We start from the raw sequence: 14,419 nt of genomic DNA, 5'->3' as shown, positions 1-14,419 counted from the left end.
TGTATTAAGGAACATATACATATAAAAACAAAAGTGTATTCACTACGGAGTTGTGAATTCATACATCTCAGTAAAATTATTAAAAAGATTTCGTTTTATAACTAATACGGAATCTTTAAGCATGTCTACAATATTCCCAAATTTATTGCCAAAATGATGTAGTCTATTTATAGGTGTATGAGCTTCATAGTTGGTTTTAAAATTGTCACAGAAAAATGTAGCACTTTGCCTCGTATTTCTAGTCGGTACGTAAAATTTTATTTTGGCGAGAATTTCAGGGTTGTCAATGGAATTATTAATAATTTCATTTAAAAGTACAAGGTCAGAGATGATCCGCCTATCTGATAGCGTTATTAAGTTAAGTTGTTTCATCAAAAGAAAATAGTTAATATTTTGAATTGGAATATTCAGTTTAAAGTTAATAAATCTTAGAAATTTGTGCTGTACTCTTTCAATATTGTCAGAATACGTTTTATACAATGGGGACCAAATAGGCGAATTATACTCTACCTAGCTTCTTACTAAAGAAGTGTACTATAGTGAGGTAATCACAAAAAGGGTGGTTTTATTTTGAATATCACTTCTCTATTATACTAAAATAAAGTCGTTATCCGCCGTCTGTGTGTTTGGACGCTTAGTTCTTCTAAACCAAGCAACGAATTCTGATAGGGTTTACACTATCATTTAGAGAATTAATTCCGGAAGGTTTATATATAAAATACTTGTATATTTTATTTGTAGAAAGTAGAGAAAAGTCGAGCAACGCCGGGTGTACCGGCCGTCACCTAGTACATACCTGATTAAGATAACAGTGGACTGCAGAGATAAGTGTGCCAATCGATAGGAAGGTAGTTAGGTATGGAGACTAAAGAGGTAAGTATAATACACGGTGTCCGGAAACTCGTAGTACAAGCGGGAAACTGGTGAATCTACATCACATTTGGAGTCGATTTTGTAGTATAACTTTTTTGATTTGAGCTTTCGTTTTAAGACGAGAGACTTTAGTTACGAAAACAGTTGCGTTGCAACAGCTGCGGCCATAAAAATCCATTATGGTATATGTAGTTTCCATTGAGATGCGTACACGAGAGACTTTTTAGTTGCTGCTGCCAGACACCGTAACTTTGATGTGTAAAGTCTTCGGAGACTGTTCCAAATTCAAAGTTAACACATACTACCATATTTCCTCCAAGTACTGATATCCTTTAAAATAGTGGCAGAAAATAAAGTAATCTCGTATGCGCACTTACTTTGAAGACCGCGACAGCGAAGAAATAGTTGCGCAACTAAAGTCTCTCGTTTATGGGCGCCTTTAGAATAAATCGAGTCGGAAATTGAAATTTTTTAAGACAAATTTGAAAAATCGTTAAGGCGAAGCTGCTAAATCACTATTTTGATTAATCTTTATAACAATATGGTGTACATTATGAATACCAAAAAATATGCTTTAGGTAAATTGAAAATTTTCCTATAGTTTCGTTTGAGTAGAATACAAATAAAAAAATGAATTACTCAATAAAAAATATAAATGTAAACTACTAAAAATTTTTTTTAATAGAAATGTATGAACGCGTAAAGGAAACTACTTTTTAAAAATACCGAAGATATTAGAAGAACGAGATATGCTATGTTGGCCGCCGGACCGTAGGCGGAGTACTACCTAATTAGGGTACTTTGAACGGTATCGGGACGTGTACGCACAGAAATCTATTCTATGTATTAGTGCGGATACCTTAGCGTAAGCGAAGGTGTGCAGTAGTATTAGTGAACAAAACCGGCGACACTCGGCAAAACAATTCCACTCAGTACGAACTGCTGATAGCACATCTCGTTCTTCTAATATCTTTGAAAAATACAGTATTATTGCTTAGATTATCTGTGACAGTATCACTTGATTAACTTTTTTGCTTTCTTATAAAATTATTTACAAAGTAAATAAAAACCAGTTTTGTGCTTGAAATCGAACGATTCTAGACTCCATTTGTCAAGCGATTTTAAAGCCTATTACCTACAATATAAGTTATACCAAGAATATACACACTTTTGGCTTGTAGCTTCCTCTTAAGGCGATGCACTACGTAGTAATTCAAAATCATGTGTTTTTAGTTTGAAAATTTGGTCGCCTAGAAATGTTTCAGATACTTTAATTAAATACTGCGAGTAGAATACATCTTGGCCTTTGAAATAATCGAGTATTTTTTAGATAAGTCTTTTTATAAGCCCAGAAAAAAATAATGTAAAGGCCTATGAAAACTGCTTTAATGTTCAAAATCTCCTACTTACGAACCCATTTTCGGTTATGATTTTATTGTATAATGTGGAAAATTAAGTTATTTATAAAATGATAAAAAAAAAATCAAATATTTTTGCCTGAACATTCACAAAATAAAATAAAAGGCACTTTTTGGCCATGTTTTTTTCTTGCATAAATCAAAACAGGCGGATGGTTTTAAGCGGGAATTTAAATCTTATCGCCATCTACGTAAGGGTTATTATTGATAGCGGCTCAATTTAAAATATTACACGACGTAGTGCATCGCCTTAGTATTCAGATCGAAAAAATAAGTTTTGTGATGTAGATTCATCAGTTTCTCGCTTGCACTACGAGTTTCCGGACACCTTGTATATTGGTATGTAGTGTGGTTTGCGAGTGACGATTTGACCTCGACCCCTCGACGAGGTTAGTTGGTTGGTTGGCAGACTGTTATCTGGTTCCAGCGGCGACTTGCTTACAGTTCACGGTGCTTATCCTTGCGTCTTCATCGTCACGCTCCGTCACCTACCGCCATTGTCGACTGTAGCAGCTATAATGGCCTCCTCAAGTCACACTCAAACGCACATCCACCATAGTCAGTACTCGGTACAATCGTATTAGCTAGTCTGGATACTGATAATGTTATAAATCTAAACTCAATATTCGTCTCAAAAACACACGTGATTGTAAGTCTCGAAATCCCAATTTTGAACTCGAAATTGTTAAGGTCTCAGAAAAAATTGGGAATACTGTGGTACGCACCGTTTCTCACCCATAATTTAATTCTACATCAAGATGTGCCGACTAAAGCTAGTTACACACGACGAATATAATAATAATATATAGGTGGGCGCGGCCTATCTCACGATATCGCTCGCTATATTGCGAAAGTTATCGATATATTTAGAGATTCTGTATTAGTGATTAAAAGCACTCTTCTTAAATGCTTTGTTGAAATGTTTGAGTTTACCACTCCACAGCGAATTAAAGGTTGTTCTAGGTCATCATTTCAAATTATGGATAGTTATTGAGGTTAATTTATGTATTCATTTTGTTTAAATTGGCACATTTCAAAATTATATGGAAGAATGGAGTCGACTTCAGAATTAGAAGAGATGAATGGAGGAAACGCAACTCTCGAAAAGGCTTCATAGAAGAGAGGATATTTGTTTAGAGAGGGACAACCAAAAATATGTGATTTAAAATTCCCACTCAAGCACACTAATTTTAAAAAGGTGAAAAGGAACGGAACAATATCCAATTCTCATTCGAATAAGTGAGGAAATTTATTTTTTGGAAGAATGAGGGTATTGTTGAGACCACGGTTTTGATGGGGTAGTCCTTTGTATTGAAGCATAGCAGGCTTCCTTGGATTGACTAGCAATGTTCCAATACTCTACCCAAATATTTCAGGATCTATCTTTGAGGAAAAAAAACATGTGAGATAGGGAAATGTTTACGAGGGTAACAGTGGGTTGGATGCTCCTTGTTTCGCTAAGGAATTAGGAATATCGTTACCCATGATGCCAAAATGTCCAGAAATCCAAATCAGAGTTACGGTTTTTCCTGAGCTTTGAATGGAGGCTATCAGCTATATTTAGAGAGAACTGAGAGAGTCAAATAGAACAAGTGAATGTTCATAATTATTTTTGATCATATTTTTTTATTTTTTTTTTTATTTATTTAATATTTGTATGTTTTTTACAATAAATACACAATTATACATATTATACAGTGTTTTCAAGGTAAATAATAATAGCTTTTCCTCACCATAAAGAGACAAGGCTCTTGTGTTTGGTGAGTGAATCCTAGCTCAATTATATGGAATCATGTAAGTAAGTAAATAATATATTTGCAAAACCAAAGGGATAAGTAAGAAATAGGCAAGATTTATCAATAATACAGTTTCAAGATTTGAAGGAAATAATAATAAGAGTAAGATATGGACTTTTATAGTAGTTTTAGGTAATTTTTTTAATTTTATTTTAAATTCCTGAATATCTTCAATATTTTTTAGATATAATGGAAGGATGTTAAAATATGTTATACCTAGATAGAGATAGGTATTTTGTGTGTGCTTTGTATTAAGTTTTGGGATTTTGATAGTTTTTTGATATCTTACTGATGAATTGAATTGTAAGTTATTTAACTGCATTTCTTTATAAATTTGTAGAATTGAATATTTTTTATATATATTGTCTATTGTGGGTACATTGAATATTGAAAAGAGAATCTCAGTAGAAAATTTGGATGGTTTTTTCAATATTACTTTAATTATCAATCTTTGAACTATTTTAAGTGGATTTAATATATTGTTATAAGTTCCTCCCCAGCCAATAATACCATATTGTAATATAGATTGTACAATTGCATAGTACACTCTTTTTAGGTTTTCTAGTCTAAGAATATTTCTAAGTCTTATAAATATATAAATACATTTTCTAATTCTTTTGACAAGTTCACAAATTTGTTTTTTCATTTTTTTATCTAATGCGTTACATAAAAAATCATTCATTTTTAAAGTTTTAGATTAGAGTTTAAAGAAATGAAATTTACCGTATTATTCATAGTCGATGCGCTCTCTAGCTAGTTGAAGCATTTTTTGCCGATAGAGACATTTCATGCTATCAACTCTGTGTTCTGTAGAATAATTCATATTAAATCTTTTGTTTTGAACACAGCAATTGTTGCATGTTGGAGGTTGTTCTTTATTTTCACATTTAGACAGAATGTGCTCCTTTATTTATTTATTTATTTATTTATTTATTGGCTCGCCAACAGAATACATCACATAATTTTAACAGTAATTTACATTTAAACATGGTTATAATGATGTTTCTAATTATAGGTGAGCACAACATTCATCTCAATATTATTTGTGTAATAATAATTGGTTAGTTACAGTAATAATAAATTTAATTACAAGAGTTTATATAAAAACAAGGAGGATCGAAATCAATTATTAGGAAGAAACTTACATACTTATTAATATATTATAGATATATACATATATATGTATATGCATACATGCATACATCTAAATACACATATAAATACACATACATACATATATACACACATACATAGATGCGTACATACACATTTAAATACAAACACACTCATAAGTGTGTACACTGTACGCATATTGTATGCAAACATATATACACATATGCACGCACGAATCATATATAGTGGAGCTAATGCATAAGTAGGTGATTGGTAAAGAAAATGAAATAATAATATGGCTCTAAGTGAGGAGATCATCAGATATAAGTATGTGTAAGTTCTTTCTGAAAGTATTAATTGAGTTTGAAAATATATCTAAATCTAGAAGATTGCAGTATCTATTATACAATCGAGTCATTCTCGATGTTGGTTTGAAAAAACTTGTATTACTACGACAAGTATCTATCCAAAAGGTTACAGGGTTTCTTGTGGATTTCGGTCTTATATTAAGGTTAATTTGATTAATTAAAGATGAATCATATACATTGTTAATGATTTTAAACAGAGAGATTATATCTGATATGTTTCTTCTTTTGGCGAGTGAGACTTCTTTAAAGTGAGTAAGTCTTTCAGCATAGTTACTTTTGTGCAATGAGGGCAAATGGGGGGCTGCGTCCTGGCGAGACATCTTTGCGCTGTGTGGCCGAACTTAAGGCAGTGGTAGCATTGAGTAAGCGGGTTACAGTCTTCTATGTATACTCTTTGGAATTTGATGTTTATTTTGTTTTTTTCTAGTAGCGTTTTTCTTAATTTACCGGTTGTTTCAATAATGTAGTTAGTGGTGTCGTTTTCTTTTCCTTCATTGTATTTGTTTTTTAATTCTTTGATAAGCTTGATGTTGTTTTTGTCTTCCAGGGTTAATCCTTCATTTTGTTGTACAATCCCATCTATTATTTCCTCTTCAGTCAATTGGCATTGCAGTCTTTTCAATATTAAACAAGGTTTCTTTTTTTTAATTTCTTCGGCCAATATTTCTTTTCCAATTACCTTATTAATTTCTTCGGTTAACTTTTCTGCATCTTCTTTTTTTTGACATGAAATCAGTAATTTTTGCTCTCCGATTTTTTTTACTCCATTTACTCCAACTTTTATTTTAGTTAAATTAATGTTTTTTTGAATTTTTATTTTTATATCTTCGGCCTTCAAGGTGTTTTTAGATGTAATTATGATGGCGTGCTTCTGTTCTGGGATGTGTGCACTTGTATTCACGAAGTTTTTATTGTCACCTAATACATTTGCATATGTCCTTTTGTTATTATTATGAATTTCTTCTAGTTTCTGTGCGTAGTGATGATTGTTTTTAATATTAGTTTCTTGTAATTCTATAATCTTTTTTTGTAGGTTTATTAGTTCATGTTGAATTTTTTCTTCCAGTGATATAATGTTCTGTTCCAGTGTTAATTTTATTTTTGAGTCTTTCACTGAAGTGATCTTGTTTATTAAATCTTTAATGTTTTTAATAATTTCTTGAGTTTCCATATTGGATGGAATGGAGCGCCCAGGTGGGCGAGTTATTAATGTAAACTATATTATTTGATTTACTTGTTACAAAATTACGCGACTGTACTCCTTCGATGCGGAGCGAGAATCATTTAAAGAATCATTTATATTTATCATTTAGGGAAAACCTGGGTACTGGTGATGCTATAGCTAAAGTAACAAATACAATTATAAAAAAACTGGATGAAGGTAAAAAATGCTTGGCAGTTTTTATTGACCTTCAAAAAGCTTTTGATACAATTGACCATGAAATACTATTTTTTAAATTAAAAAAAAATGGAATAACACAAACAACTCTAAATCTAATTAAAAGTTACTTAACTGGAAGAGAGCAGTATGTACAAATTGGTAATAAAAGTAGCAAAACTCTATCAATCAAGTACGGTGTCCCTCAAGGAAGCGTATTGGTTCCAATACTATTTCTCATTTATATTAATGACCTTATGAGTCTTCCCATTGAAGGAGACATAATGAGCTTTGCAGATGACACTGTCATTATATTCTATGAACAAAATTGGACAAGCACACATAAAAAAGCGGAGCAAGGTCTGACTGTACTCCAAAACTGGTTAAAAGCAAACTCCCTTACATTAAATGTGAGTAAAACTAAATATCTAACTTTCTCTAAAACCAACAGAGGTCAACCAACGAATGAGCATACACTCAAATTACATGAATGTCTAAATAAATATCCGCAATGTTCTTGCCCGCATATAGTCCAAACTAAAACAATTAAATATCTTGGGATCGTAATTGACGACAAACTTCATTGGGATGCACACATCGAAGGAACCTCAAAAAAGCTAACAAAACTCATCTATTTCTTCAAAAAATTACGAAATATCTTGTCAACTACAGATCTAAAGAGAGTATATTATGCGCTATGCCACTCTCTACTGGAATATGGAATAATAGGATGGGGCTCAGCATCATCAAACCATATTAAACTACTAAAGAAAACTCAAAATTGGATCATAAAGACCATATTAAAGCTCCCCGTAAGGACGCCAACTACTGATATTTTTAATCTGTTTGATGTTCCAAGTTTACAAAAAATCTATGCTAAAAATATTCTAGTTCATCACTTAAAAAATAAACCAGAGGCAAACCCCTCTCACGATCATAAAACCAGAGCCAAGCAAACAGACATGCTAAATATTCCTAAATGTAATTCTACCTTTGGACAAAGAAACTCTGAATTTTTAGCAATTAAATTATATAATAAACTCCCTCTCAACATCAAACAAAGGAAAACGAAAAATAACTACATTAAGGACATCAAATCTTGGCTTAAGGAAATATCGGAAGAAGAACTAACTAATATATTTAAAACATCATCTTAGTTGCTGAAAACGTATTATAACATATATAGTCCCCCTCAGCACAGGATCTCCTAGTGAGGAGGACTTCAATGATCTGTTTTAATTTTATATATATATTTTATTTCATGTGCCATACAAAAATGTACCTAATTATTTTAAAAAGTAACTAAATAAAAAAAAATAAAAAAATAAAAAATTTAAAGTTTTTAGTAAGAATCTTATATTTTATGGTAATTTATTAAAGCTATTAATTCATAGCTATTATATTCTGTGTGAATACATGGCTACACCCACTCGTATTACTCTTATACTCCCACTTTTCAGAATGTCTGGTTCGTAGTACAAGCGGGACACCGGTGAATCTATTCATATTTGAGTCGATTTTGTGGAATAATTTTTTTCTGAGTAAATCGAGTTCCAATGTAGAATTCGTTAAGTTTCAAGAGGCAATTGTGCTAACTTACTGTTCTGTAATTATACAAAAGGATTTTTTTTCAATTTTTTTTTTTTTTTTTTTCAATATTACCAAACCTTTTCAAAATCTTTTTTCTACGAATTATTCTGTAAGCACACCATTTTATTTAGTACTACATAGCTACCCACATAAAATACATTCTCAAATTTTATGGCGCTTGTCTGTTTCCATACTTACACACTCCAGTGTAGATTCACAAACCATCGTAACCGAACCAACACAATTCAACACAAACCACCGACGAGTCGGCAGTCGGCATTCGGCATTCGGCGCTCCGGCATTCGACGGAACAGACAGACAGAACAGTCACAGTGTGTTCAGTTCAACTCGCGCTCGATCGCCCTCTGTCGCTCGGTGCAAGTATAACTATCGACCAACAATCCTACCGAACCCGGCTCTTGTAACATTAACTGTGTAATGGTGTAACCCAAGCGAAGGCTGTTTATTAATCAGATATTATTACATGGAATGATGGTCGACATAGGGGCGTGAACAGACTACTGTTGTTGCTTGTGGGTCCCCGGTGGTTTGCGGTCTACTACGACTTGTTGATTAATGATTTGATTACCAACACCTAAGTGTATAACACCAGTGAGTTAAAGTGTAAAAACAATAATATTAAACGCGCTTATAAAGTGTCGGCATTATCATCGTGGTCAGTGGTTTTGTGACGATGAAGAACAGAAATACGCAAAACTCCAAACGCTAAACAAAAACAAAACGTAGTTTATTGTTGCCGTTATCTTTTAAAGAAATTACGTTATTATTATGAATGGTGTACTGCAAAAAAAATAATGGGAAAGTTTTGCAAAAAAACGTGGATGGACTGAGTTCTGCTTAGAAATGATCGTGCAGAGACACTGGAACAACCAACGAATTTTGAATCAATTGCTTTGTAGTTTAAGCACGTACAACAACTACATGTACGTACAGACAACAGTATAATATCCCATGTATCGTATTGAATACCTGTGTAACTAGACTACTGAACAAGCAAAGTATAAACTGATGTTTACCAAATGTTTCAAATGAGAATAATAATGCGGCAATCCAAATTCCGTTAGCAGATTATGCATGATATTATCTTCACAGGCCTGTTACCAAAAAGGAGAATTATCACAAACAGGTTCTTCGAAGCGGGATCACGATTAGGTAATAAAATCACTTTGAAGTCTTAGTTCTCTTACATGGCCTGACAGTAAGCAGTTAGCACATAAGGCCTGCCATTCCACCTGTGCCTATTTTTGAGCAAGGCAAAAGGAATCATTTCAAGTAAATTCACAAGGTAAAGGTTATCACCCTTTCTTGCAACAATAAGTCATCAGTGTTACAACAATCTATTAGAATAGATTAAAACGATTATCTAAGTGCGTGCTATTTAAGTGTAATAATAATTGTATCTAGTATCTAAGTAAGACTAAGTACTTTGTGGAGCAACCACGTGGAAGAAAATATCTGATGTTTTACTGGTTGCTTAAGCCTCAGATTTCTTTCACGGTTGTTTTCATGTGCTAAATAAGTTTAAAGTGTCTAAATTTTATAAAATGAACAATGTTGAGTGGTGGTAACAAGTAATCTTATGTAATCGGCTTGTTTATTGCCGCACTTTTAGTGTCTAGCTGTTAACCTACATCAGTAAAAAACGTTGGGCTTTTATTGATAAATTAGTTCTGGCTGACGATTTTTACCGTAGGTTTATTAGCGACATGTATGTTATCTGTACTTTTAATGATAATGCGTCGACTTTAAACCAAACCCATCTTTATGTATAAATTATGTGCGCGATGAATACTAAAACATGATATCCTCTTGGAAAGTAACACATTGACCCATTCGCCTAGCACTAGTGTAATGAAATCATCCTCGTATACTTCTCACTATGCAGCCATGATAGCATGACCAGTATGCTCGAGTGTGAGCAATATGTTAACGTTGTCCGTCTAGTAGTCCCGTCGGCTGAAATAACAGCCGAGATGCATCGGAGAGCCCAAGAAGCGGCCCAGGCTGCAAGCCAAAAGCCAATACCCGATGGTGAAGATAATGAACTGGAAGAGAGGTGTCCACATGACCCAGCATGCAAAATCAAATGCAAAGAGAAAACCTACAACGAGAGAAAAAAAAGCTCAAGCTACTTCAAAGGAAACAACCTGCACGAACCCCACAAGCGAGAAAAGGTTCACGAAGGGCATTCCAGTGAAAGGCCGTACCAAAGGTTACACTCTAAGGAAAAGATCACCTATGATGCACAGGGACATAGGCAACACGTTAGAGAAAGGTCTTCCAAACATCACAACCTGCACCAGTCAGAAGTCCGAGATTACCCTGAAAGTCATATGCAAGTGAGGATAGACGCTCCCGACACCGCACGGAAAATATCAGAGCCCTGCTCGAGAGTTTTGCAACAGAGGTTGTCTCTTCTTCACATCTCTAGATCCAAGACCTCTCGAGAAGGCCCTGCATCTCCCGAGTGGCCCATTGAAGTAGGAAAGAAATCGTCTTGGTGCAGGTCACCATCACCAACATCTGGAAATACAGGATATGACCAGTACCAGAAATCCTTACTGGAAGTTCCGTGGTGCATAGACTATGGAGATGCTTCAAGTGACGATCTTAGTTCCGAATGGGACTCAGACGTTCCCGAACCACCACCTCCACTGCATCCAAAGGTAATTAACATTTCAAACACTGTTTTACATGCCAATTATGTGCAATATTATGACATTCAATGCTAGGTTTATTAAGCTGTTTGACTTGTTGATATTTCTCAGTCAGATATTGTAATCTAAATGCTGAACGCTTTTGCGTGGTGAGTTCTTATGTTGCTTTCCCACCATGTTATTAATTATTTACTTAAACTCCTACGGCGTTTTTAAAACAATCGTCTGGTATTGTTTCATTGTTTGCTTTCAAAAGATGATTCAGTGTGAAAGAGATGTGTCGAAACATCAAACAGCTTAGATTTTTATTCGTTTCCTCGGCTCTCGTGCAGCTGCTCAGTAGAAAACATTGACGTACGATAGCGAGAATTAGTAATTGAAGTCATCTCTATAAACGCTTTCAAATGACGTTTTTTCTTTATCTGGAGGGTCCCCTCCATCCTACACGTGGGATCTAATATCAGCGTCATTATGATATCTGTTCGTATATTGTGAATCATTACTTTAATGTAGTTCCGCGTTCGTGGGTTACTTTCCGAATTAATCTATTGACGCTAACAAAACACATCACGCAAGCGCGGTCACACGTACTATCTTTAGAGTTCAGAGTTCACAGTCCCACAAACCGTAAATATCTATAAATAGGCCGTACAGTACCTACATTGGAGTATCATAATCCATTAGTTATTAGATACAGTATTTTTATGCCCAGCTACTTGATGCTTGGTCTTGTTGTTTGTAAAAAAATACGATATTTTAACGTATCCGTATGCACGAAATTAAACTGTTGCTATGATTTTACCTTAAACTTACCAGAATGTATAGTAGATTGCACAAGAGTATTTATAAACTCTTTTATTTTTAATTGAATATTTCCACTTTTTATTATTTGAATACATTCACGGACACAGCGTTTATTGAAGTCATTTTAGAGGAGATGTGATATGACACAACGTCTATAGACGTCGTATTACAAGAGATGTGATGTGACGCAAATGTACACATGCCTGTTATCAGGAAGATTTGTATTGCAGTTGTATGTGGCCTGTCTATTTGTGTCAACGCGAACACTTCTATACTTGATGGTGTCACACCTAAAGACGATCATTTTTTTATTACTGTTTTTCGTCGACTTTATAAAACATGTGTCCTGTGACCAAAGATATGTGGTAGCATATTGTGTCGTTATAAAGAAACTTAGATTTGCGGTAGGTGTACGTCAATATCAGAACTGTTGATGCATTTTGTTTCTAAAAAGAAAAAAGCAAGTTACTGCTTTTTGGAGAGTTTGAACTAAAAAATAGGTCATTGTTATAACATAGAGAAAATCCAATAATTTTGGATGAGACAAGAAGTAGTTAGTGTGTGCCAGAAAGTCCAGAACAAAGGTGTAAGACATTCCAAATAGATGGCGTAGTGGTCAGTTAGTTTGTTTAATCTGTTAAGATGTCTCTAGGCACATTAAAAATTATTATTTCCCACGTTCCATCTTGAACAAAATTGTTTGATCTGCCCGCCCACGCAATGTAACAAAGCTTTTATGGACACGCGAGAATATCAATAAAAATGTACGCTCATTTCGACGACAAAACTTAGAGTTGTAAGATCACAGAAAATGGGGAATAGGTACCTATACAATATGACTACGGCAATACCGCTGACAGATCCGTTGTAACCTGTTCGTCTTTCTTTTATACAAAACATGTACCTACAAATGTAGCAGAAAAAGTAGAGGTTAAAGCGGTGTTCTCAATGGCAGGAACCAAGAACAGGTGGAAAGAATAAGTTGAACGCCACTGGCGGATTATATTGTCTTCAGTATCACATAATTTACTCGTATTAAATGTATAACTGTTCACACCAAATCACGCGCCATTTGCATCGTTTTTTGTTATAAATTTAAGGTTCCCGTTTTTAAGTAGTAACATATTCTAGCTATAAGGTTTTTATTTTCTAGAAACTAGAAAGGTTAGGCCAAACTTTTAGCTCTGTTTTCAAAATTCTGAATAATAGGTAATCCACCTATTTCTAGATTCTTTCAACACATTCACATTCAGTGCTCAAATTAACGCAAATGTGTTAAGAGCAATTCATTTTATGTAAATACAATTACCGTGTTTGTTACGCACCTCTCGAGATGTACGCTACAACTCTGGAGTACAACATTCTTATTGTGTAGACAGCAAAAAAAAGTCTTTTGGCTGTCCAGAAGTGATGCAGTCCTTTTTTTAACCTGGTTACCAATAATATGGAGTGATTTTTTATTTTATTTTGGTACAATATTTTACATTTTATAGTACAATCCAGTAATGTTGACCTCACTGGGTGGCTTACCCGTGCTTAGGCCTTCATTTTATAATACAAAAAATATATATAATACATTTAAAGAAAATATATATAATGTTGGTGAAGGAAAAAAAAACATAAGATTGATAAATTAAACTAAAAATATAGTTTTAAAATTAAAGTAAAATAAAAAAAAAAATTAAATTAAAAGAAATAAAATGAAAAAAAGTAAGAAATCGGTATATTTATATTATATTATGTTGTGTGTTTGCGAGTGATGTGTGTGTCATATTGGTTTTGTGTGTTAAGTGTACGTTTTATTATTTTATGTTATGAAATTTTGGTAATTTTGTTTTCTTTGTTCTTTAATTCATTTGTGTCTTATTTCTGTGAAATTATTTTTGCTTACCTCAATTTTATTTTCAAGTGTTAGACTTTTGAATGCTTTTATAGCATGGTATTGATAGTGACTTTATCCAAAGCTTGTATTTACCGTCGGAGTTTTTATGTTTTCTTTGTACTCTTGCCTAACTGGTCTGTGGGTGTGATTTTTGGTATGTTGAAATTTGTTTTTTTGGTCAAAAATGTAGTTTAGTAGTGTTTTAACGTATAATTGGCGTATATCTAGTACGTCACAACTGTTGAATATTTGGTCTGTATCAGTCAGTCGATGTTTTTTTTAGTATTATCTTTAAGATCGTTTTCTGTGCGATTTCTATTAAATCGATAGCCAAGTTTGTTGTTCCTCCCCAAGCAATAATTCCATATTCTATTGTTGATTGGCTAAGTTCAAAATATATTTTTTGAGGAGTTTATTTGTGATTTGTTTGATGTGAGGTATCCATCTAAGGTTATGGTCAATTACGATTCCTAGATACCTACTTTATTTGTTCTATTTTTTCTAGAGGAGGGCAATCGC

The 14,419-nt window shown here is 33.6% G+C and overlaps 1 protein-coding gene across 4 annotated transcripts in view; it reads left to right on the top strand.

Annotated features, from left to right (window-relative positions):
- The first annotated feature begins 8,817 nt into the window (after positions 1-8,817).
- IP3K2 (Inositol 1,4,5-triphosphate kinase 2) overlaps positions 8,818-14,419 on the top strand; it is a 75,975-nt gene continuing 70,373 nt past the window's right edge. For 2 of the 4 annotated variants that reach the window (XM_089642714.1, XM_089642715.1), the window contains exon 1: positions 8,818-11,223. In XM_089642714.1, coding sequence (XP_089498840.1) covers positions 10,453-11,223 — 771 coding nt within the window. In that variant the 5' untranslated portion in view covers positions 8,818-10,452. The remainder of the gene's footprint in view (positions 11,224-14,419) is intronic. The other 2 variants (XM_089642712.1, XM_089642711.1) reach the window with 2 other exon arrangements.

The sequence above is a fragment of the Hesperophylax consimilis genome, chromosome 18, assembly GCF_061612785.1.
Source record: "Hesperophylax consimilis isolate HC1 chromosome 18, BYU_Hcon_1.0, whole genome shotgun sequence".
Lineage (NCBI taxonomy): Eukaryota > Metazoa > Arthropoda > Insecta > Trichoptera > Limnephilidae > Hesperophylax > Hesperophylax consimilis.
This window is presented reverse-complemented; position numbering and strand designations above follow the sequence as displayed.